Source organism: Pelodiscus sinensis, chromosome 2, assembly GCF_049634645.1.
Source record: "Pelodiscus sinensis isolate JC-2024 chromosome 2, ASM4963464v1, whole genome shotgun sequence".
NCBI classification, from domain to species: Eukaryota; Metazoa; Chordata; order Testudines; family Trionychidae; genus Pelodiscus; species Pelodiscus sinensis.
Window position 1 is genome coordinate 188,085,208 of NC_134712.1, and position 26,026 is coordinate 188,111,233.

At 39.4% G+C, this 26,026-nt stretch overlaps 1 protein-coding gene across 3 annotated transcripts in view; it reads left to right on the top strand.

The window, feature by feature from the left end:
• TOP2B (DNA topoisomerase II beta) overlaps positions 1–26,026 on the top strand; it is a 115,533-nt gene that overhangs the window by 71,330 nt on the left and 18,177 nt on the right. For all 3 annotated transcript variants that reach the window (XM_006134319.2, XM_075922030.1, XM_025190305.2), the window contains exons 11-27: positions 1,614–1,752; positions 2,470–2,627; positions 3,039–3,164; positions 5,230–5,340; positions 5,430–5,535; positions 5,718–5,827; positions 8,110–8,202; positions 8,297–8,411; positions 13,839–13,960; positions 14,706–14,854; positions 16,568–16,799; positions 18,965–19,099; positions 19,596–19,796; positions 21,434–21,629; positions 22,215–22,306; positions 25,622–25,777; positions 25,927–26,010. In XM_006134319.2, the coding sequence (XP_006134381.2) occupies positions 1,614–1,752; positions 2,470–2,627; positions 3,039–3,164; positions 5,230–5,340; positions 5,430–5,535; positions 5,718–5,827; positions 8,110–8,202; positions 8,297–8,411; positions 13,839–13,960; positions 14,706–14,854; positions 16,568–16,799; positions 18,965–19,099; positions 19,596–19,796; positions 21,434–21,629; positions 22,215–22,306; positions 25,622–25,777; positions 25,927–26,010 (2,325 nt within the window). The remainder of the gene's footprint in view (positions 1–1,613; positions 1,753–2,469; positions 2,628–3,038; positions 3,165–5,229; positions 5,341–5,429; positions 5,536–5,717; positions 5,828–8,109; positions 8,203–8,296; positions 8,412–13,838; positions 13,961–14,705; positions 14,855–16,567; positions 16,800–18,964; positions 19,100–19,595; positions 19,797–21,433; positions 21,630–22,214; positions 22,307–25,621; positions 25,778–25,926; positions 26,011–26,026) is intronic.

Consider the following 26,026-nt stretch of genomic DNA (forward strand, 5'->3'; position numbering starts at 1 on the left):
CAGTTTATGCTGATCATATTCTAATACAAAGGTAGAAGTGTACAAAATTTGGTAGTACAGTACCTTTGACTTGAGAATTATTCTCTGCTTTTACTTTTACATAAAAAACTTGTAATTCTTCTTTTAATCAAATAATATACAGCTATTAAAATGTATACTTTCCAATAGTATAATTTGAAAATGTAGTTTTATATTTCAATTTAGAGGTTTTAGGTAAAGTCTCTTTAAAAAAGTGGTTCTCAAACTTTTTGGCCTGTGGATCACCCTGCTCAATGTAAACCTTTCTGCGGATCTCCAGTTGCTAATAGAACTCACCGTTAATTACAAAATTATGCTTGAGTCATTTTACTAGTGCTAGGGAGGCTGGTTTAATTTAAATTATTAAACAGATTAAGTGTTTTAATTTTCTCATGTTTATTTAAAATGAAGTTTGATAAACTAAGTAAAATATTTGTGTCCAACACAAAAGGTTTCAATGTTTTCTTTATAGTAAGTGTGGGGAACCTTTTTTGTGTCAGGGGCCACTGACCCACAGAAAAATCAGTTGGGGACCACACAAGGGAGAAATTTCCCCCCAAACCACTCAACCCTCACTGATGTAGCCCCCAACTGAGACACCTTACTCCTCTGGTGTTCCAACCGCACAGGATGAGGGGAAGAGACAGGGAGGGTTGAGGTTCAGGGCTTCTCATAGGCCAGATTTACTTTTCTGTGGTTCCAAAGTCAGTGGATTTTATGAACCCCCTTAGGTGCTGGGGTAGGGACAAAAATGAGGGGTTCAATGTGTGAGACAGGGCTGTGAGTGAGTGGCATAGGGATGGTGTGCAGGATCTAGGAGGGAGGTAAAGTGCAGAAGGAGATGAGGATGCAAGGTCTCAGTGGGAGGTAGGGTTCAGAAGCAGGCTAGAAGTAGGCTGTCTGAGCAGGAGCAAGAGACAGTGCAAGGAGCAACTATGGATGCAAGAGCAGATTGTGGGGGTAGGGTGTCTTGCCAGGGACGGAGAGATGGAGGCAGAGAGTGCCTGGGGCTAAAGCAGAGTGGCTGAGGGGATTCAGGGAGATAGGAGGGGGGAGGAGGTAGGCTGTCCCTGGGAATAGGTCTGGGATCAAGGCAGTGGTGGGGGTCAGGTAAATGGAGGGGCAGGGAGGCTGGGCAAGCGAGGTGGGGGTGAATGGGTAAGTGACCCCAGGGTGTCCAATCCTGCAGGGAGGTGGGTCCCACAGGGATCCAGCCCAGATGCAGAGGTGGTTCGGCCCCTGCCCGCAGCTCAAGCTCCTGTAGGTACAAAGCCCCAAATGGCCCCGAGCCTCCACCTGCCTCCTGTATGTGCAGGGTTCTCAGTCCCACCTCAGTAATAGACAACTCAAGACCAAAATAATGATAAATGGGGAAAAGAACATAGACGGGGGAGAAGCAACAACAACACGTGTGAGAGAGAAAAGAAAGGAATGCTTAGGATAGGTTAGGGTTTTTTTGGATGTTAATGTATAAATGATGTTAATTCCTTGATTGTTTTTAAAGTATTCTTAAAAAATGTTTGAGGGATTTGAAAATTATTGATGGATCTTAGATTGGATTCTTATTCTTTACTACATTATTTTATCATTTATAGGCCTCTAATTGTGGTATTGTAGAGAGTATTCTGAACTGGGTCAAATTCAAGGCACAGACTCAGTTGAATAAAAAATGTTCATCAGTGAAGCACAGTAAAATCAAGGGCATTCCAAAGCTAGATGATGCTAATGATGCTGGTAAGAGCTTTAATATGATTACTTAATGCCAATAAGTTTATTATGTATATTTCTAATGTTGTTAAGAATTGTCAAATTGCTGTTGGAAGCTCTAAATCTGTTGTACACAAGTTTGTAAAGATAGTTTATCAATATGTTAGTGATCTATCAAAAAAGAGTTTTTCTGTTCATACTTTATCATCTTGAAATGATTCTTCTCTATGCAAATTTTTAATGATCAGTGAAAGACAGGTGATACCCATAATGTTGTAATTACAAATTGCAGCTGTTATTTTTGATACTAAGACTCACAGATGCTTTACAGTAAGGAGTTAATAGGGTCTTACGCATGGGTGGCAAGTGAAAGCTCAGTTGGGGAGAACAAGTCCCAGCCCTGTCCCACCCCTTCCATCTGAGGCCTGCACCTGGAGCCAAGCCCTGCCCACCTCCAGCCTGATCCTTCTTGGCCACGTGGAGGGCCGGGGCTGCAGTGCTGTGGCTTTGGCCCCCATCTCTCCCTGGTGGCAGGGGGAAGCTGAGCTGCCATGCTGCAGCCCTAGCCTTCTTCGGTGGCAGGGGGGTATTGAAGAATTCTCCCTGGATTGAAGAATTATCTATCGTTTTGGTTTAGGGAGAATACTGATAACTTAGTACAAATATATTTCCTGCATTTGAATTTAATAATCTTTCTTTTTTGGTTTGCTTTCTTTCTTGCCTCTTCCCGCCCCCCCTCCTCAGGTGGCAAACATTCTTTGGACTGCACATTGATTTTAACAGAAGGAGACTCTGCTAAATCGTTAGCTGTGTCTGGCTTAGGGGTCATTGGACGAGACAGATATGGGGTATTCCCACTCAGGGGTAAAATTCTCAATGTTCGGGAAGCTTCTCATAAGCAGGTAAGCAATACTGCCAGCCCCTAATGTTGTAGTTTTTTTTTTTTTGTCAGCTTCAAAATATGACTTAAAAATTGTGATATATTTAAAATAATGATGTGTGTCTTTATTGGTTTTTGGGATTTGCATTTTCAAGAGTTTCTCAGCAAATGTGAGGGCTAAAAATTTACTTTTTTATTGAAATACAAAATTTCCATTTAGTAAAATTACTTTTGGAGATGTAGGCTTTCAGAATGTATAAAATATTGCACAACTTATTAAAATCATGAGTTGACAACACTGGGGAACCCCTGAACTGAGAGACCCTTAAAAATTGGGAACTTTTGGTATAACTGGCATAAATATTAAACAAATATTAAGATATCAACACACAGTTCTTTTTTTACTCTGTGCTGAATCTCTTTTTTTATGCAGATTATGGAAAATGCAGAAATCAACAACATTATCAAAATAGTTGGTCTGCAGTACAAGAAAAGCTATGAAGATCCAGAATCTCTAAAATCTTTAAGATACGGAAAGATTATGATCATGACTGATCAGGTTAGTTTGAGAGATGCAGATTTAAAAAAACATAAAACTAAGAAATTTTAGAGTAATTGTTTTTTAATTTTTCTTGTTTTGTAGGTATCACTTTTACCCTGTCTTTGCAGAAGAACGACACAGATCTGTGTAGAAAAATTCTCCACTGTGCATGATGTTGTTTGAGGGAAAATTTCCCTGTAACCACTGTAAAGTTACAGCTGGTATCAAACAGATAACCAATTTCTGCTTTGCTATACCAGTGCAACCCTACTGATTGAAAATCTTATTTACTGTAGTGTGTATGAGAAATTATCTGACCTCACATATAAATGTGTTGGCACAGGAGTAGGGGAAAAAATGGGAGGAAGGTCAGGTTTTAGGGGAAATGGGAGAAGAAAATATCTCAGTGTCATAACAATAAGTAGCGTTCTTTTTAAAAATTGCTAAATGTTATGGGAAAATAGTGTTGGAATCCTCTTCAAAATGGCTAGTAAAACTTGCACCTTTTTGCTAGGAATAATATCAAAATACAGACAAGCTAAATCAAATAAGGATTTTTATACATATTGTGTGTCGAAGTTCATTGATGATCATTCATATTTGCATAGTACTTACTTTTTAGAAAACACTTCACAAACAATCCTTAAATACCCCTCTGAATTATTTATTTATGTATTATCTCCATTTTACATATATAAAATTGAGGGGGAAGCTAAGGTCCACATTTTCAAAAATCCTTCTGATCTAATATTTGTCTAAGGTGCTAAACTACCATAGCACTAATTGAAGTTAGTTGTGGATTCTCATGGGCCTAAATCATAGAAAACGGGAACTGGAAGGGACCTTAAAAGGTCATTGAATCCATTCCCCTGCCCTCGTGGCAGGAGCTGGTACCATCTAGACCATCCCTGATAGATGTCTGTCTAACCTCTCTCTCTCTGTCTGTCTGTCTGGGCAGCTTATTCTAGTATTTAACCAATGATTTGCCGAAGGCCACAGTAAATGAGAGATGGATTGGGCATTAGAATTCAGGGATGTTTGATTTCTAAACTTGAGCCATACTAGATCATGCTGTCTTACTAGAAAATCTATCTCATATTTTGACTAGACAGTTGAATCCTGAGTTGCAATCCTCATTCTTACAAGTTGCGTCGATTTACCTGCCTTCTTACCAATTCCAGTGGGCTTGGGAGTCAGAACAGACAAGTGGTTTTGGAGATGATCTCTATAGAGTATTCCATTTACTTACTTCTCTTGTGGCTGCTTCCCTTTCCCCCCTCCTACGCTCATCCTCTTCAGGAACTCCTTTCACAAGAAATTTCTTCAACAGAAAATAGGCTGTTTCGTACTCTCTGGCACTCTAGAACTAGTTCTGTAGCAACACAGAGGGGAAGGGGTTTTATTCTAGATATTTCCTGGTTTGTGGGCATTGATCCTTTGGCGAAGTGTCTGAGACGTTTGTCCAAAAAACAGATATCTGACAGGATCACAAAGAAAAAACAGTTTCTTGCCATTTCAACCAAAAAGGACATTTGTCTTAACGACTTGATTACCTGCATCCTGCTTCAAAGACCTTTTAAGACTTCACTTCAAAGAGAATCCTCTAAACTGTCATTCATGCTTAAATTCGACACTTTACACTCAAATTTGAATAAAGACGCTAATTATCTTACCCATTACAAAGATAGCTTCCCCAATTATTACCTCTAATATCGTTAGCTCACAGACATTTACCTCCCCTCTTTCCCTCATCCATCCCCCTTCTGTTCTGAAATTTAATTTGTCCTTTTCATATGTGTTCATTTTTTTTTAAATTGTATCCTTTGGTATATATGGTTGTGACAGTTTTCTTCCACTATTTGATCTGAGGAAGTGGGTCTGGCCCATGAAAGCTCATCACCTATTAAACCATCTTGTTAGTCTTTAAAGTGCTACACGGTCCTGTTTTTTGTTTCAGCTGCACCAGACTAATACGGCTACATTTCTACCACTATTCATCATACATTGTCTTTGTTTTTGTCCGTTCATTTGTATTGGAGCTAATATTCAGTATTTATTGATAGTGTTCTTTTTTCATATTTAGGATCAGGATGGATCTCACATAAAAGGATTGTTAATCAATTTTATTCATCACAATTGGCCATCTCTTTTGAAACATGGTTTTCTTGAGGAATTCATTACTCCCATTGTAAAGGTACAGCTGATACTGACAATAAAGATTTTTGATGTATCGTAGTAATGTTATAAAAAAGGCTGACTATGTATATTTTTGTTATTTTTAAGGCAAGTAAAAGTAAGCAGGAGCTTGCCTTCTATAGTATTCCTGAATTTGATGAGTGGAAGAAACATATGGAGAATCACAAAGCATGGAAGATAAAATATTACAAAGGTTTGTTTAAAAAAAATCATGGAGCTGAAAAAAGCAATAATTGGGTGGTATCTGCTTTAGTAAGTACTTGTAGGATTGTTTTTGAAGTTATTTCAAAGTCAGTCCCAGTAAATTGTTAGGAAACCATGACAATTCAAATAGTATGTTTATACAGTAATTTTTTTTTTCTTCTCATCATTCAGGTTTGGGTACCAGCACTGCTAAAGAAGCAAAGGAATACTTTGCTGACATGGAGAGGCATCGGATCTTATTCAGATATGCTGGTCCTGAAGATGATGCTGCCATTACACTGGTAAGAACTTTTAAAGGTCCTGTGTGCCATGTTTTATGAATGTGATCACTTGCAGCAAGTATAGTGGTCAAGAAATACCATAGCGTCCAGTGTTTGCTTATTTTATTTTTTCATTTTTCAGATTTTGTTAATGATTGAACAATATTACATTTACTCTTTAAATGTGATTAAATATATTGGTAATGGCTTTATTCTCAGCTTGTTAGTTTTGATCATCTTAAATAGCAAGGATATCAAGAAACACTGCATTTAGATTCACTACTGAAAGATCTAGGTAGCACAGAAATGCCTGCTTTGATTAAAACTCTGAAAGAGATTTCAGAACGAAAGGCTGAGTGACCAGCTAGATATTAATTGGAAACATACATTTAACTGAGCAAGTGAGGTTAGACACATAATTTTTAGTTTCCTGTGTGTGATTGTATCATTAAAACAAGAAAAGATGTTTGGGTACTGTGGCACAAAAAGAGATTAAACATTTTAAACTAATTTGGGAAAGCAGCTATATTGCCTAACCCTAAAACATTTCTGCAGGATGCATGTCACTGTGAAGTGTGTTCAGATGAGAGGTAGCTCTTGCTGGGGTTTTTTATCAACAGTTATCAGATGTAAAGGGAAATAAAAAGATACAAAAGTAGCTTTCCTCTCAATAAAGGAAAGTAGGATTAAGTAATTTAGGGGAAAGATAGGATCACTTTTCTGAAGAACACTGTTGATGTAAGAAGCCCCCATCCTCATGACTTCTGGTGGGGAATCCTCACAGCCAAGTATTAAAAACAATTCCCATTCAGAGGTTGGGCCTCATGAACATCTGTCTCACCACCTGACATTATGCAACGATATTAAAACAACTCTGAAAAGGATACTGATAATGATTTTTAATTAATTTAAATAAACGTTTTTTTAGACTTGGTAATGTGTTTTGGTGAGGGGATCGGCAAATCTGGATTTGTAGGAGGCAACTAACTCATATACACATATTTAATTTCTCTTTCAGACTTCCTGCTGGCAGCTCCCCATTTTTGTTCAAGAGTAGGTTTTTTTTTTGGAGGATGGAATTGGGAACTATGGCCTTCTAGGACTTATATAGTTAGACTACTAAAAAGAGTGGTACTGGCTTATATCAGAGCAGAATAAAATTAATTTTTAAAATTCAGATAAATAATTCAGTAAACACCCCTCAAAAATTATGAACTAGAATAGCATAGAGAACATAAATGCCACATATATTGTCTTTTAAAACATTTTTACTTTGTGCTGGAGAAGCATGACACACCTAAACGGCACAGATAAACCGACAGTTTGTGACCTGGAATTCCTCGTCCCAGATCACACATGAACAAATCATAGTTCTGACTCTTTCTACTGATTCTGTGAAAACCAAAGGCCAAATTGCTTCTTTCTATAGTAAAACTTAGACAGTTGGAGGTGAGAGGAGAGAAAAAGTTATTGATGGTAACCTACAAAGTAGGGCTGTTAACTAACATGTATTTGTGTAAATGTATAACCTCTGATTTTTTTTTGTGGTTACACATTTGCACATGGGGGTGGGAGGGGCAGGAGCTGGTACTGGCAGGGAGCTGGCATTTTCATTATTAGAGATAGAGGGGAGATGGATTTGTGAAAGCTGATATGTGCAGGGAGCCAGCTCGAAGGCCACTTCCCATGTATACCAGCTCTCTTTCCTCCCTCCTCCCCCCCACTAGCCTCTATCAGAGGTAGCAGCATGGGAGGGCAGTACTTGTGGGGAGCACCAGTTCCCCCCCATGCTGCTGTTTCTGTGGGAGGCAGGGGGGGACAGGTGATAGCTACAGAATTCCCTAGTTATAAAGCCATTTATTTAAGCTTCATATTGATATCAGACTGTGGCTTATAGGGCCCTATCTTGCAATCTATATGAGAGAAGCTCTCAGCTACTTAGTTTGACTTGAAAGCACAGTTCTACTCTGAAAATTGGGAATTTTTTTCTTGAGCAAGACCTACAAAACACAGCCCACTATGTGTGGATCTCAAAAAATATTGTAAAACTCAAGCATTTGCTAATCAGAGAATTAAATAATTTGATACTCTTTATATTTGTTAAAGTATAGGTTATTTTTGTGAGTGTAGGATATGTATTTAATGCCTCTATTAAACAACCATTTATAAAGATTTTTACTGTTTTTACCTTTAATAAAAGATAATTTATATTTAAAAGAACGCTGCAACATTTTACAGCGATTTATTAAAATTATTCCTATAGTGTTATATATGCTAATAGCTTGGATCTGAAATATTTACAGGCCTTCAGTAAAAAGAAAATAGATGACCGAAAAGAGTGGTTAACAAACTTCATGGAAGATAGACGACAGCGTCGGTTACATGGCCTTCCAGAGGTTAGTTCTAAATGAGAAGAGCCCAGGAGGATGATGGCTAAAATTAATGTTGTTTCAATGTTCAAATTATACTGATGTATAAATTTTCTTTTAGCAATTTCTGTATGGTACGGCAACAAAGTATTTGACTTACAATGACTTCATCAATAAGGAGTTAATTCTCTTCTCAAACTCAGACAATGAGAGATCCATTCCATCTCTTGTTGATGGTAAGTAAATATTCATGGTGATTTATGAAGCAATGCCATCTTATCTTTTTCACTTTGAAGGCTGTGACTATAGTTGAAAAGAAGTTGGCACTCTAAGAATGAAATTTTGGAATAAGTGAGAGAAATCAAAACCCTGTTTGTTTCTACTTCATTACATTGCTACTAATGTACAGTACTGAGTTACTTGTCTGAAATGAAACCAGAGGCAACTCAAGCTGTAGCTCAGGGCTATTCAACATGCAGCCCACGGGTGGGATCCTTTGAACATGGCCTTTATAAGGAGCATGCTTCACAATGGTGAGGAGTCTCCCAGGCAGGATGAGCATTGAAAGACAGAAGGTAGATGGGGCTGGCTGGAAAAGACTGGTACAGGGTGTCTGCATTTCTGGCCCCCGGAAGGAGGTGCTGGGAGTGCTGGGGAATTGTGGGAAGTGCTGGCTGCTTAGCCTTGTGGGCAGAGCCTGAGAGGTGCTGACTGGCTCACACTGGCCACGTTTGGGTCTGGTGCCATACTTAAGGCTTAATCTTTGTATTCATGCCTGTCAGTGTGAAAGAAGTTATTTGCATATATTTGCATGTATATGCAATCACATTTAAGTTGCGGCCCCCGGCATGTAGTGAGAGTAACAGGGGCTTACAAAGTTGAGTAGCCCTGCTGTAGCTTTACAGTCTATCCACTTAGCCAAACCTCATTCCTGTGCTGTGCAGATGCTCTACTTCTGATACAAGTGTTCTGTGCTTTCAGGGCCTGTATTCAGCAATATTCAATTCAAATTAGCAATTGGGAGCAGTTTAGGGTGAAAGTCCTATCATTTCACATCATGGACAGTGTTTTCAAGTCATTGGGACAATGCTGGGATCTTTTGGGAATTCTGTCAGGTTCACCACTTTTCTCTTGTGGAGTAACATGGACATGCAAAGAAGCACCCTAAACACCAAGCACTCTCCATTTGTAAAGCTCACAGCAGGAGACGGAGATCTGTGCCCATACTGTTTTCATGTACTCTTGGTCATCCAGGAAAAAGGGGCTGGGAGTTTCACAAGTGGGATATGAATTCTCCTATGCCTCAACAATAGACTTCACAGTACAGGCAGTCCCCGGGTTACGTACAAGATAGGGACTGTAGGTTTGTTCTTAAGTTGAATCTGTATGTAAGTCGGAACTGGCGTCCAGATTCAGACACTGCTGAAACTGACCGCCAGTTCTGACTTACATACAGAATCAACTTAAGAACCCCAGGCGTCCCCAAGTCAGCTGCTGCTGAAACTGATCAGCAGCTGATTCCAGGAAGCCCGGGGCAGAGCAACTCTGCCTGGGGCTTCCTGTAGTCAGCGCTGGTCAGTTTCAGCAGAAGCTGACTTGGGGACACCTGGGGCAGAGCAGCTGGGGTGCTACTGGACCAACCCAGCAGCACCCCATCTGCTCTGCCCCAGACGTCCTGATTCAGCCGCTGCTGAAACTGACCAGCAGCGGCTGAATCAGGACCTGGGGCAGAGCAGCTGGGGTGCTGCCGGGTTGGTCCAGTAGTGCCCAAGGGCGCTGCAGGACCAATCGGCAGCGCCCCAGTTGCTCTGCCCCAGAGTCCAAAACAAAAGCCTGGTCTGCTGGGGGGGGGGAGCACACTAGCTGCGCGCCCCCCTCAGCAGACCAGGGACACGGGGAGCAGAGCCGCAGCGGCAGCGGGGTGCTGCGCCTCTGAGGCTTTGCTCTGGCAAAGCCTCAGAGGCGCGGGACCCCCCCCGCGGCTGCGGCTTCAGTCCGGGTGCCTGTGGTCTGCTGGGGACCGTCCCCAGCAGACCACAGGCACCGGGTCTCAAGGGGCAGCAGCAGCGGTTCCCGCGCTTCTGAGGCTTTGCTCTGGCAAAGCCTCAGAAGCGCGGGAACCCGCCCGGTGCCCCTGGTCTGCTGGAGACGGTCTCCAGCAGACCAGGGGCACCGGAGCAGCTTACGAACGGGGCTTTTTCGCCCCGACTTCCGGGGCGAGAGAGCTCCGTTCGTAAGTGCGGATCCGACGTAAGTCGGATCCGCGTAAGTCGGGGACTGCCTGTAAAGCACAAATTGTGCTTAAGGCAGCTACACACAGATTGCAGTTCTCATCCAGCTGCAATAGAGAACCCTTAATCAGACAACTTCTTATTTAGGTGAGAAGTCCAAGAACCTAAAGTTCCTTGCTCATAGTACTGAAAAGGGGGCTAGCCAGGCTGAGGGAAAAGATCGATTGATATCTTCTCCCTTCATGCAAGAGGAATCCTTCTCTGTTGACCTCTTCACAGATAAGAGAGAATAGCATACAATTAAAAACATATCCAAAAATCTCAAAACCCCATTAAGGATTCTGTATAAAAGAGAGTACTTGATCATGTAAATAAGGACTAGGTTGAATGGATAACAATTAATTTTGGCATTTCTCAATTTTTGAGTGCTTGACTTTGCAACCTTACTGTTCTTTTAATGTAACTTGTACATGTAATTTCTTCAGTTTTTAAATAAAGCAAACAGAGAAATTCCCTCGTGGCTCTATAGTCATTCCCACATAAGTGAGAAATTTTATACCCACAACACAAACCTCTACTTCTTGAGAAATAACAGCCGTTATTTCGAATTAACTTTAATAGTGGTTTGCATGTATAGACACTATTTCGAAATAAATTTGAAATAGCGGAGCACTTAATTCCAATTTGGTAAACCTCATTCTATGCAGAATAATGCCAAATTCGAAATAGCTATTTCAAATTAAGTGCTGTGTAGACACTTAATTCAAAATAGGGGGCCTCCAGCCCTTCCCAGGGAGCCCTGGTGGCCACTCTGGGCACAACCAGGAAAACTTACTCTCCTCTCCCCCCAGCCCCAGTACCATTAAAGGGGTAGACCCTGGCCAAAGTGCCTGTACCAGTTCCAAGCCTGCCAGCCCAGAGCCAGCAGTGTGCACCGGGGCCCCTGGCCCAGTGGCCCCAAAACATGAGCCAGCAAGCCACTGGCAGCCAGCCTTCCACCACTCCCCAGGAGCAGTCTGCCTGCTCCCAGGAGCCTGACGGGCTGGAGAAGGTGAGCGCCTTCCTGGTCCAGGGTGGAGATCATGGACCTTATTCAGGTTTGGGGGGGGATGCCCCTAACGTCCATGATCTCTGCACTAGATGGAGGAATGCGGCCGTCTATGGCAGGATAGCTGCCAGCCTGGCCACCAAAGGCCACATGTGAACCCAGGAGCAGGTTTGCATGAAAATCAAGTTGACTCAGCGAGACCTCCAACCCTGGGCCCTGAGCTTCCCCTCCCCCCTTTTCCCCTTGCTTCCCCCTTCCAGCTCCCTCCTCCCAGGTTTCTCCCTCCCGTCTCTCACCCTCTCTCTTCCCCTCTCCCACCTTCTTTTCCCAGTTTCCTCAGAGGTTCGTCCCCTCCCCCCCAGTTTTGTTCAATAAAAACCCTGTTTCTATTTTTGAACATGTGTCTTTTATTTGACATCAGGAAAGGGGCTAGGGAGGGATAAGTGGAAGGAAGTGAGAGAGAAATGGGGCACAATCCCCCAGTGGGGAGGACCGGGGTGTCTCTAGGGCTCCTGCAGGGCCTCCTGGATCCTGACAGCCCCCTGATGAATCCCCCCGGATGGCAGCCTGCAGCAAGTGCAGCCAGGCTGATGGCAACGACCCCACGAGACGCACCGGCGTGCCCGGGGCAGCTCTGGCTCCATGTGGACTAGTGCTGTGGTGTCCCGAGTGTGGGCACTCCTAGACAGAACTGCTTTGCTGTCCCTCATCGAGGTAGACAAGCAAGCAGGGAACCCTGAAAACTGTCTGTCTGGGGTGGGAGTAGGGTCCCTTTAAGCGCGGAGCTCAGTTAGCCTCAGGCAGCAGCCCCATATGCTAAATCCTAACCTGATGCCCTGCCGGCACTGGTTCCGGCCAGCCTTAACTTCGGTTCAGGGTCCACTCAGTGTGGATGCGGTATTTCGAAATAGTTGTGTGTGTGTGTGTGTGTGTGTGTGTGTGTGTGTGTGTGTGTGTGTGTAGATGCGTTTATTCGAATTAGCTTGATTTGAATTAACTATTTTGAATTAAGTTAATTCGAAATAGCGCTGTAGTGTAGACATACCCTAAAAGGGAATGACAGAGTTTGCTAATGGATTTTCCTTTGTTACTTGCTAGACAGCAGGAAAGTGTTTGGCACTCAGGAAACCTGGGTTTTATTTTGGAAGTATGTGTTTTAATGGTTACAGACACTTCTGAACCTGTCCCTACTATAGTCTTGTACCCCTGTAGGGTGGCCCTTTATCCACGTTAGCCTGTACCAGTCCCTCTCTGCTCCCAACTCCTCTCTGTTTGAGTCTATATCTTGCTCTCAGGCTGTTTGGGCACCAGCAGGGGAGCACTGAAATCACTGAGGAGACCTAGATTTCAGTTCTGGTGCCCAACACCACCACTGATCCCAGCTAGTGTAAGCAACAATTATAGGGAAAGTCCTGCTTAGTCTTGGGCTAGAGCATATTCAGTGCATATGACATTCCTTTATATGTATCTACCAGTCTCTTGCAAGTAATTGCAAAGGGAAATTTTCAGAAATAACCATATTTGGGTGGAGTTTCACGGGGGATGCAGAAGGCACCTTTCTGAATACAGAGGCAGAATTGAGATTTAGCAATATAGCATAGGGAACTATTGAATGCTGCCTATTAATAAGTTAATTGTCTGGAAACTTTTAGTTTGTATTGCTGTTCCTTTTCATCGCTTATACTTAGTTTAAGGTAAATTTGTTTTTAAATTACAGATTGGACCTCCTTGGTCCAGCACACTCGGGACCTAACTGGTTCCGGATGAGGGACTTTGTTGCACCAGGGGAGGTCTTCCAGTCCTGGGTTTGTTACTAGCCGGAGGCCAGCTAACCTCCCTCCTACTTCCGGCTGCTGCTGGCCCCACTGTCGGCCCTGCTAGAGCACCCGACCTTGCTGGGCAGCCCTAGCTCAGTGGTTTGAGCATTGGCCTGCTAAACCCAGGGTTGTGAGTTCAATCCTTGTGGAGGCCATTTAGGGATTTGGGGCAAAAATTTGTCAGGGAGGTACTTGGTCCTGCTGTGAAGGCAGGGGACTGGACTTGATGACCTTTCAAGGTCCCTTCCAGTTCTAGGAGCTAGGCAATCTTCATTTATTTATTTATTTAATTTAAGTTGCACAGGATTTCTGGCCACAAGCCCTCCACTGGGACTTTGGTCCTGCAGCGTCAGTGCTGGATGTTGCCATGTCAGAGAGTCTCGGTTAATAGAGGTTCAACTGTAAGTTTATGAATGTGCTAAATATTACATAAATGTGTTTTCATTCAACATAAAATTTAGGTCCCTTTCAAAAGAGATTATAAATTCTGTCTCTCTGAGAGCACATTTCTAATTTCAGAAAGGTGTGTGTATATGTGTATTTAAGAACCATTATTCTTCTAAACAGGTTTTAAGCCAGGGCAGCGCAAAGTTCTGTTCACTTGCTTTAAGAGAAATGATAAACGTGAGGTTAAAGTTGCTCAGCTGGCTGGTTCTGTTGCTGAAATGTCAGCCTATCATCATGGAGAAGTAAGTATGAAGGAAGAATGGAAAGGATGTATTTTTTTTAAATATAGAATATAGGTAAAAACATTTATTTTGTCAAAAGCACTTACCAGTTGACCATGAGTCTATATACAGGAGTGTTTAGAATCTTTTTAAGAAAATGAACCAAGTTGAATCCATTTTGATAAGAAAGCAATTAGTTTTATTCCTTCAAGCGCAGTCCTTTCCCATACAAAGGTTTCTAGGCTGTGGGAATATATGATGGAGAACTGAAATAGTGGACTGGAACTATGTCCTCAGTCATGCCAATGTATACCTGACCATGTTTTAAACTTAGCCAGGAAAGATGCATTGTTCTTATGCAAAAGTAAACAAATTAAAATGGACTTCCATGGTCTCTTTCCAGAACATTTTGGAATTCTCCGTGTTTAATATCATTAAAGAATTTCTGATAAAATATAGTTTTCTAGCCTTTATGGTATTTATCAGACATATTGGCAATACTGCCAAAAGACTAGCTTTGTCAAAATATAAATATAAAAATACCTGTTCAAAAACATCATTCTATGGGAGAGAGAATGCAATATTGTAACAATTTGAATGACAGAGTCACTTTTTGTGTAACAAATTTTTCAGCAAGACCATGTTTGAAATCAGTAGCATGAGTTGTGCATTATCTGACAAGGAAAATATTTTCTGCTAGCTTGATAAGGGAAGAATACAATTTCTTAAACTGAATAGTTAACAATGTGTTTGTATTTTCTTCCAGCAAGCATTAATGATGACTATTGTCAATTTGGCTCAGAATTTTGTTGGAAGTAACAATGTTAACCTCCTGCAGCCGATTGGTCAGTTTGGTACCAGGCTACATGGTGGCAAGGATGCTGCGAGCCCTCGTTATATTTTTACAATGTTAAGGTAAAAGCTTGCTCAAAACAAATTAAACTAAAAACATATAGAACCAAATTTTCAGATTGCCTTTGTTACTGCACTGCAAGTTTTGCAAGCAGGTATTTGTGAGCATTTATGTATGAGACAGTGAAAATCAAGTGTGTGTGTGCTCAAATTCCTAATTTATGTGTGCAAATACATTTTTTTGCGAGTACAGATTTTCCTGCTAATTTTGTGAGAATAGTACTTGAGAACTTTTAAAAAGTTAGCTCTACAAATTTACTTTGAATCATAAGATTATAGGTTGAAAAGGTATATCATCCAGTCCAGTTGTCAGTCTTCAACAATGGAATTATGGGATTTCATGCTCAGTGTCTTTCTGCTTCCACATAAAATAAGTTATCCTTTTACCCATGAATTTATTTCTATATGGCAGTCTTACAACTCTATATTTGTTTTGAAAGTCAAGCTGCATTGTTTTCTTCTTTCACATGGCCAGAGTTAAGATCCTGAAAACAAAATTATGATCTCAGTTGCACCCGTGCAACTATAACATAAACTAATGGAGGTTTCTAAGTTAATTGAGACTTAGGGTACGTCTAGACTACAGGCTTTTGTCGACAGAAGTTTTGTCGACAGATACTGTCGACAAAACTTCTGTCGACAAAGAGCGTTTACACTACATTCAGTTCTGTCAACAAAGCAAGCTGCTTTGTTGACATGGTAGTGTAGACGCAAAGGACAGTTTACATGCAATAACATCTTCTGTCGACAGAAACTCTGTCGACAGAAGGCGTTATGCCTCGTAAAATGAGGTTTACCAGCGTCGACAAAACTGCTGAGTTCTGTCGACGTTATGTCGACAGAACTCAGCGGTAGTGTAGACGCAGGTATAGTTTTGTCGACAAAAGTCCACTTTTGTCAACAAAACTGTAGTCTAGACACACCCTTAGTCTAGTTTAGTAGACAGAATTTGTTCCTTATAGTTCCCTAGTATTTTGTCTAGTCTAATTGTAAATGTTACAAGCTATATGGCTCCTATCATTTCTCTTAATAAGTTATTTCACATTGATATTGAGCCTTACTTATCTTCTGTTAATTGAATTAGATTATTCTAATTATGTCCCCTTCTGTATGAATATTGGCTCACTTTCACATATAAATGTTTCTGTTCTACAGCACTGTCACTGATTTAGTATGTTCTCTGGTTCATTTGATCTATACATGCATGAAAACTGATTTTCTTAGTTCGTTGTGCATAATGGCAAAGGGTTCACTGATGAAACCTCTGTTTGCAAAGTGTTCCATGGACTGCTGTTGGGGCTGTCATGCCTACAGTTAAGCTTGGCTTTTTTGGTTAGATTTGAAATGATGAATATTGCTGTTTGTTTGCTTGATGTATTTCTAGTCTTTTGACTAGTGATAACAAAATACGTAAGTTCTGAGTTTTTTAAAACACAGAAATTCAGTATACTAAACATTGGTTGGTAAGAGAGATACATACATATAGGCACAAAAAAGAACACACATTTATTATGAACAGATTGTTCCACTCTGGAGGTTCAATAGTATTTCTGTCCTCGTTTCAGAATACAGTATTTTCAGCTTCCTAACAATTAAATAGAGAGAAAATAAATTTGTAATAAAATGAAATTTGGATCCACTAATCTTTATAGTATAACAGGTTTTTGACTGACCAGACACTTGTTTAATTCTGTTGTTTTCTTCTTTTTTTCAAAGTCCGTTAGCGAGGCTGCTTTTTCCTGCAGTGGATGACAACCTGCTGAAGTTCCTTTATGATGATAACCAGCGTGTAGAACCAGAGTGGTATATTCCCATCATTCCCATGGTTTTAGTAAATGGTGCTGAGGGAATTGGTACAGGATGGGCTTGTAAACTTCCTAACTATGATACCAGAGAGATTGTGAACAATGTCAGACGAATGCTAGATGGCTTGGATCCCCATCCTATGGTAATGTAACTCACAGTGTATGCTACTGTTTTTGTATTTCCTAAACAAAGCTGAGTTTTGTATTTATAAAGAACATCTTATATCACTTTGGAAACACATCATTGCCAAATGATTACTGCCTCTAGAGAGGAATTATTTATGTCTAATTCCCATTCAAACCAATACATTGTAATTTTACTGATTCTTCTAAAGGCTTTCTTCTTCATTCTACTCATTCATTTGTCAATATGCTCTCAAAATCATAATTGTTGTGGAAAGAGATATTGCAATCTGGTGGATAAAAAGCTACATCAGTCATTTCTTTGTGATATGTTATAGTATATCTTCAGTCAATCTTAAAGCCTCTTTGGAGTCTTTAAAGCCTCCTTTCTGTTGACTAATGTGCCTTTTATGTTCTTTTATAGATAGAAGAAGATATTGTTGTTAAACAGGGAAAACAGTAATTTCCAAAACATAATATTTATGTGTTCGTTTATTAAGTTTGTTTGGGGAAGCCTTGGATGCTGCCACATATATGAAAAACCTCCAAGTTCTAGAAGAAAGGAAGAGCCCAGCCCAATCAGAAATCATTTCAGCATAAATCCAACTGAAATCTTAGATACCAGAAACAGCCTTTTCATGTTTATTACTAGTTGGGGCATCAGAGCTGGGTTAGATTTGACCATTTAATAGAAGATACTTCTTTCATTTTTCAGTTCAGATTCCCATTTCTGGACTTCTGCACTTTTATCCTTATTCACTGCCTTTGTTTTAGAAAGTAGCTTTAGCTTTCATAACGCTGAGGATTTCTTCTCATTGACTGTTGGGAATTCTGAATAAATACTTTTTTTTCCAGTAATTGGAATCTGTTGGCCTTTCTTTTAGGACTACCTAATAATTCGATGTAGAATCATAGAATCCTAGAACTGGAAGGGACTTCGAGAGGTCATAAAGTCTAGTTCCCTGCACTCATGGCAGGTCCAAGCACCGTCTAGATCATCCATGCATTCCAGAATCATGTTTGCTTTTTTTGCAACAGTGTCACATTGTTGACTCATACTTAATCATTTTTATTGCTCTTCTCTGGACCTTCTCCAATTTCATCACATGTTTCTTGAAATGTGGTGCCCAGAACTGGACACAATACTCCAACTGATGCCTAATAAGGCAGAGTAGAGTGTAAAAATGACTTCTCGTGTCTTGCTCACAACACTGCACTATGATACCTAAATTCCTTTCAGCTGTACTCCTTCCTAGATAATCACAGCTGATTGTTCCTTCCTAAGTGGAGTACTTTGCATTTGTCCTTATTAAACTTCATTTTGTTTACTTCAGACCATTTCTCTAGTTTGTCCAGATGATTTTGAATTTTGATCCTATCCTCCAAAGCACTTGCAGTCCTTCCCAGCTTGGTATCATCTATGAACTTAATAATCATACTCTCTGTGCCATCATCTAAATCATTGATGAAGATATTGAACAGAACTGGTCCATGCTTCACATGGGACTTTACTTACCAGCTCTCTGAGTTTTTTCTAAAATCTGCCTTCCTAAAATCCATTGTCTCCATTTTGCTGTTCTCCCTTCTACTGTTCCTTAGAATCATGAACTCTATGATTTCTTGATCACTTTCACCCAAGCTGCCTTCCACTTCCAAATTTTCACCCAGTTCCTCCTACCTATTTGTTAAAATCAAATAAAAAACAGCTTATCTCCAGAAGCTTTCTCAACCTTCTGAAATAAATTTCTTTTGTCTCCAATGCAGTCCAAGAACGTATTGGATAATCTGTGCCCTCCTGTGTTAATTTCCCAACATATGTCTGGATAATTGAAATCTCCGATCACCACAAAATCCTGCACTTTGGATGATTTTGTTAATTGTTTTAAAAAAAGCCTCATTCACTTGGATCCTGTTCTGGTCTGCTAAAAGGGCCTTATCTACACTAACATTTTTCTAAAAACTCACTTATCACTGTTGCAGTTCCATCTTTCTAATAAGTATCACCTATGCACAAAGGGTTCCTATTATCCTTTTCCCCCACCATTTTATGTCTTTCGCTTCATTTGTACCTTAATATATTTGCTATGTTTTATAAATTATGTTGTAAACATACAGTTGTATATGAAATAATTCTTCTCAACTTTTCATTTTCAAGAACATTATTAATTTGTATTATTACTTGCAGCTCCCAAACTATAAAAACTTCAAAGGAACTATCCAGGAACTTGGTCAAAATCAGTATGCAGTAAGTGGTGAAATATTTGTGGTGGACAGGAATACAGTAGAGATTACAGAGCTTCCAGTGAGAACATGGACCCAGGTTAGTAACAATGAAATAAATGTTGTTTCAGACAGTTTTGATAGTCTACTTAATCACATATTCAGATTAATTCTTCAGACTAGTGGTAGTATGCATTGCAGGAAACAAAGCGTGAGTTTCCTTTTGCTTGCCCTCAATACAAAGTGTGTGTGTTGTCATGCTACCAACTGTTCTTAATATCATTCTTTCTTCTTGAATTAATCCTTTTCTCCTTTGTATGGCTTCAGACATGCATTCCGTCTTTTGCCCAGGGACATCAAATGCCTGTGTGACCGGTGCCAATTCTGGTCTGCATTCTGCAGATTGTCTTAAAAGATTCAAATGGCGATTTTTTTAATTTTAATTTTTTTTTCAAACCAAGTGGCTTCTTTTTGTCTTGGTGACACGGGGCATTATAATCCCTTATGTGACTTATCCACTTATATTGCTCATTCAAGTTGAGAAATTACAAATCTTATTTTTTGTTCATTTCTATTGTTTGCTATCTTTGTTGTAGGTGTACAAAGAACAGGTGCTAGAACCTATGTTGAATGGGACCGAAAAAACTCCAGCATTAATTTCTGATTACAAAGAGTACCACACCGATACAACTGTGAAATTTGTTGTGAAAATGACAGAAGAAAAACTTGCTCAAGCAGAAGCTGCTGGATTGCACAAAGTTTTTAAACTTCAAACAAGTCTTACTTGTAATTCTATGGTAACTTTTCTATGTTTGACTACCAGAATCATTACAGTAGCTTGTGAACTCACCTGTTTTGTGATGGCCTACTGGTGGCACTTCTTGGTCTAACACATCTTTCTTGTTTTGTTACTGTTCAAAAGAATTACTACGCATTTAGGTTAATTCTGTGATATAACAAACTTGTCTCTGGCTTATTCATTCATATTGAGAAGTGTAGCAAATTTTGAAGCTTCATCATAAAAATCTGTTGCATTGGACAACGTTGTATACATAAAGAATTTTTAAAAATATCTAATTGCTATAATAGAATGACAGTAATAATATATTTCAGTGACTTAAAATATTCAGTAGATCCCAGAAGAAACCCATTTGTTATAGAGCTGTGATATCCTTCATCCTGAAGTAACTGCATTTTTTTCTGACAGCTAGATAGTTTAAATTTCTTTTCACTCAAAAGAAATTGCAGCTAAATAACATTTAAATATTAAAGATACTATTAATCTGAACACACACTTTCTGCTTTATCTTGCACTACATCTGTGCACTACAAGTGCAGGGGTGATTCTCCTCCTTGTCTGTATTACTTGCACTATCTCTCATCAAGATATCTTGAGTGTAAATAGCAGTATAGCCTCTGTAGCAGTGGTAGTGGCAGTGGAGGCACAGCTGAACTGTTCCAAGCACCCACCCAAAACTGGGTTTAATGTAATATTCTTTATATTAACAAAAGGTAGTGAAATCTACAATTGAAGCATGAAAGGGCATTCAGATGTCATATCTAGCACGTTAATACCTTGCAAACTCCTGTTCTCACTTTCAGGAGACATTGTAAATAAGACGCAGGCAGCATTATGTCCCATAAATGTAAACATACATGTTTGTCTGAGCAATTGGCTGAACAAGAAGTATGATTGAGTGGACTTGTAGGCTCTAAAGTTTTACATTTTGTTTTTTAGTGCAGTAAGTCGTACTTACTCTGTTATAGTATTTATATGAGATTAATTGAAAAAATACTTTCTTTTGTTTCTCTTTTATAGTGCACATATTTATAATACAGATATAAAATGAGCACTGTCCACTTTTTATTGTTGTAATTGAAAACAATATTTGAAAATGTAGAAAAGCACCTAGAAATATTAATAATACATTCTATTATTATTTAACTTATTGTGATTTATTGTGATTAATTTTTTAAATTGCGTTAGAATGAATCGCTTGAGTTAACTTTAAAATTAATTGATAGCTTACTATATATATTATATAATAAATAAATAAATAAATTAGGCCCTGAATACCTCTGCTAAATTCAGGGATGTTCATATATATTTCAAAGTGTTTGAAAGCCTTAGTGCATTAGCTGATGGGATTTGTTTCTATCCCTAAGTTCCCATATTATACAATGGTAAATTAGAAGTGACAGTCTGATTTTGATCTCATATCAGTTGTACGTAGGTACAACTACAGTAATGTCAATGCAGTTAATATTGATTTACACCTGTGTAAATGAGATCAGTCTCTTAAGAATTTTTTAAAAAATCCAATTCTATATGCATAGTATATATGTAGCATTATAATATATAAAAACTCTCACTTCTGTGATATTTTATCAAAATTTAATTCCCAAACAAAATATCATTTTGTATCGGCCGCAGGTGCTATTTGATCATATGGGATGTCTGAAGAAGTATGAAACTGTGCAAGATATTCTGAAGGAATTCTTTGATTTACGATTAAATTATTATACTTTGCGCAAGGACTGGCTTGTAGGAATGTTGGGGGCAGAATCTACCAAGCTCAACAATCAAGCTCGCTTCATTCTGGAAAAGATACAGGGCAAGATTACCATAGGTAAGAAGAAAAACTCTGGAACTTAAGTTAGAACTGATAAATGTAGAAAAATATTTTTGGGTATGTCTAGACTACATTGTTTTTTCTAAAAAAAACCTTACCCTTAAAAAACTTCACCCGCGTCCACACTGCAATCCTGTTCTTTCAAAATTAAATCGAAAGAATGCAGGGTTTTCTTTGACATAGGCATTCTTCCTCATCATTTGAGGTTTACCATTTTTGAAAGAGCTCTTTGAAAAAAGGTCTGTATGGACTCAGAACAGGGGCATTATTCGAAAGACAAGGCAATTGAAAAAAGCATAAGTGCCCTGGTGGCCATTCTGTGAATAGCAATCAGGACTTTCTTTCAAGAGAGCATCCATGTAGTCTGGACGCTCTCTTTTGAAAAAGCAGATCACGTTTTCTATCCGGTTTTGAGGTGGGGATGCTCTCTTTCAAAAGAAGCTTTTTTGAAAGAGCTCTTTCAAAACTTCTTTTGAAAGAAGCTTGCAGTTTAGATGTACCCTCAGAGAGGTAATTAAGATCAATATAACAAAAATGCTTCAGTTTTCTTGACCTAAATTTTATTTTGTCTCCCTCTCATAGAAAATAGGTCAAAGAGAGATTTGATTCAAATGTTAGTCCAGAGAGGTTATGAATCTGACCCAGTGAAAGCCTGGAAGGAAGCACAGGAAAAGGTAATGCTTGATTTCTTTTGTAGATTAAGTAATGTGGTATATGTAGGGGAGAGCTGTTGAAATGATGATTAATTAATAGGTTACTGTTAAATTATACAGTTGTTTATAGTTCTTAAATAGTTATATTTTTTTGTTCATGTGTGTTAATGGCAATAAAAATAAAGATTCTCTCTTTTTTCCCCCTCTGACAGTTTACCATTTAAGATAGTATAATGAAGAGAAATTAACTAAAAAAGAACATTGCTACATCAGTCTCCTGAATATAGATAAATTAAAAACTCAGAACTGATCTAATGCAACTTTACCACATAAAATGAGAAAATTCATGGTTGATGGTACATAGCTCACTGCTCACCTTGGCATCTCCTCCAGCAACTCTAGGGCCATGGTGTCCAACCAGTTCTGAAGCAGTAGCCACTAAAATGGCTAATGCTATAGCGAACTAGCCACACTTAGCTGACCAAATAGCCATATGTGGCTAGTGTGTTGGACACCATGGCTCTCGGGATTAGCTCTTAAGGGCAATGTCCTGTTCCATAGTTGGCATGCTGTCATTCTTTCTGTCACAAAGGTCTGCAGCTTGTTGTCCTGGGATTCGCAGCTTCCTCTTCATGACTCAGCTCCCTGGATGTTCACCTAATGTTCTCCCCTTCCAGGATTGCAAAAATCCTTTTTCTCTAGTAGCCCTAGGCAGTTTTCCTTCTCACTGCCCCATGAGGCCACTCCTTCAGTGTTTGAAAGGAGAATCCAAGCCTGCCCTTTATTCCAAGTTCCAGGCCAGGGGCCCTCAGCTCTTTCCTCTTAGCCCTCACTGCTCCTTCCCTAAATGGCTTCTTATTATTCCTGGTTCATCTTCTTACTCAGGGTTTTCCAGCTCCAAACCCTTGTCTGTTGTACCAGAGTGACTGCTGGCTGCCTACCTTCAACCTGCTTGTTCTTGCACTGCTGAACTTGCTTGTACTTAGATCCCTGCTTCCTGGCTCCTCTTGCGGGTGCAGCCTCTGGAGTCAGTTGGCCTGCCTGGTTATTTTAACCTCCCTCAATCCTGTCTGAGGTAGTCATTCCACCATGTAATCATTTCCAGAGGAACAACAATGGACAGTGCTCATTATTTACCGATTATTACACCAGGAATTTTGAAGTGTAACCTATGCACTCATGACTGGTCATTCTCTGATAAGTTCTTGTCAGCATATGGTATGGTATTTATTTGTATATGAGAGAAATATCTGAAAGTATTTTATTTAAAGTAATTTGTTTGAGAGAGAGGATCAAGTGCTCTTTTTTGTATCTAAACAGATTCATAATTGATTTCACTTCACTAGGGAAATACAGTCTAGATGGGGCTATTATAAGGTGGATGTATAACTGGCTGGATAACTGTTCTCAGAGAGTAGTAATGGTTCGCAGTCATCCTGGAAGGGCATTACAAGTGTGGTTCCGCAGGGATCAGTTTTGGAACTAGTCCTATTCATTATCTTCATCGATGATTTAGATGATGGCTTAGAGAATATGCTCATTAAGTTTGTGGATGATACCAAGCAGGGAGGAGTTGTAAGTGCTTTGGTGGATAGGTTCAAAATGATCTGGACAAACTAGAGAAATGGTCCGAGGTAAATAGAATGAAGTTTAATAAAGGCAAATGCAGAGTGTTCCTTCCTAAGTGGAGTAATCAATTTCACACATACAGAATGGGAAGAGACTTTCTAGGAAGGAGAAAGGGATTTAGGGGTCATAGTGGACCACAAGCTAAATATAAGTCAACAGTGTGACACTGTTGCAAAAAAAGCAAACATGCTTCTGGGATGCATTAACAGGAGTGTTGTTGAGCAAGATATGGTAAGTCATTCTTCCATTCTACTCTGCACTAATTAGGCCTCATTTGGAGTATTCTGTCCAGTTCTCAGCCCCACATTTCAAGAAGCATGTGGAGAAATTGGAGAAGGCCCAGAGAAGAGCAACAAAAATGATTAAAGGTCTAGAAAACATGACCTATGAGGGAATACTGTGAAAGAACTAGGCTTGTTTAGTTTAGAAAAGAGGAGACTGAGAGGGGACATGCTAGCAGTTTTCAAGTATCTAAAAGGGTGTTAAAAAGGAGGAGTGAGGAAAATTGTTCTCCTTGGCCTCTGATGATAGGACAAGAAGCAATGGGGCTAAGCTGCAGCAAGGGAGCTTTAAGTTGGACATTAGGAAAAACGTCCTAACTGTCAGGGTGGTTAAACACTGGAATAAATTACCTGGGGAGGTTGTGGAATCTCCATCACTGGAGATATTTAAAAGTAGGTTGTATAGACATCTATCAGGGATGATCTAGACCAGGGCTACTCAGCACGCGGCCCACTTTTTTGTGGCTCGCGTTGCAGTTTGGGTTTACGCAGGGCTCACAGGTGGGATCCTTTGAACATGGCCTCCACTGGGAACACGCTCCATAATGGCGAGTCAATATAATGGTCCTCTTGATCTGCATTTTAGTAGTTCAATTTCTGGACTGTCATTGCTCATTAAAAATGCTGTCATATGGGTGGAAATCGGGCAAATATTGCATTTTATTAATATCAGCAGAACTGACTTAAATGGGGCCTGCGTGTTGTGTAGTCTTGCCTTAATGTTTGTATTTATGCCAGTCAGTGTGAAAGAAGCTATTTGCATATATTTGTATATATATTTGCATGTATATGCAACCATACTTACGTTGCAGCCCTCGGCATGTACTGTGAGTATCATTGTGATCTCTGGGGCTTCCAAAGTTGAGTAGCCCTGATCTAGATGGTGCTTGGTCCTGCCTTCAGAGCAGGGGACTGGACTTGATGACCTCTCAAGGTCCCTTTCAGTTCTAGGATTCTATGATTCATCTTTCAACTTTTAAATATTAGAAATCACTTTATGAAAGAGGTTTTTAATTTTAATCAACAAGTTGCTTTTCAATACCTCTACTGAATTTGACTGTTTGGTTTAATTATTTATATATATTTTTAAAATTTAATTTATTTTATTTGTTTTATATTTGTATGTGTTTTAATTATTTCCTGCTTATCACTACTGCATTTTAATTGTGTGTAATGTATACAACATTTATTAGTAGAATTTCTGGCAAGCGAAGGCAAATGTTGACTCCCTACAAAACTAAAGTTTATAATACATTTAATTACAGCAGTACTTCCTTATAACAACTAAACTATTAGTGCCGCTTCCCAAAACAGAGAGTTGTATAATGTGATTGGAATCATCTAATTCAGTTTCTTTTATTAGTTCTAAAGTATGTCATTTCAAATTATGATGATTTTATGCATTTTTAATATGATTTCATTGCAGGCTGCAGAAGAGGAAGAAACACAGAACTTGAATGATGATGCTTCTTCTTCTTCAGGCTCCACCTCAGGCCCTGATTTTAACTACATCCTAAACATGTCTTTGTGGTGTCTTACTAAGGAGAAAGTAGAAGAGCTAATTAAACAGAGAGATTCAAAGGTTGGCAAATTGTGGAGAAAACTATTTCCAAGCCATTTCATTAGCACTATTATATCTAATATAAATAATTTATATTACAAATATTCCAGTTTGGTATTCTTTACGTTGTTTAGTAACTTCAATAGCTAAACATTAACTTTATGTTTTAGGGGAGAGAACTCACTGACCTCAGAAGGAAGTCTCCTTCAGATCTCTGGAAAGAAGATTTAGCAGCTTTCATTGAAGAGCTTGAAGTATGTTGAAACACCT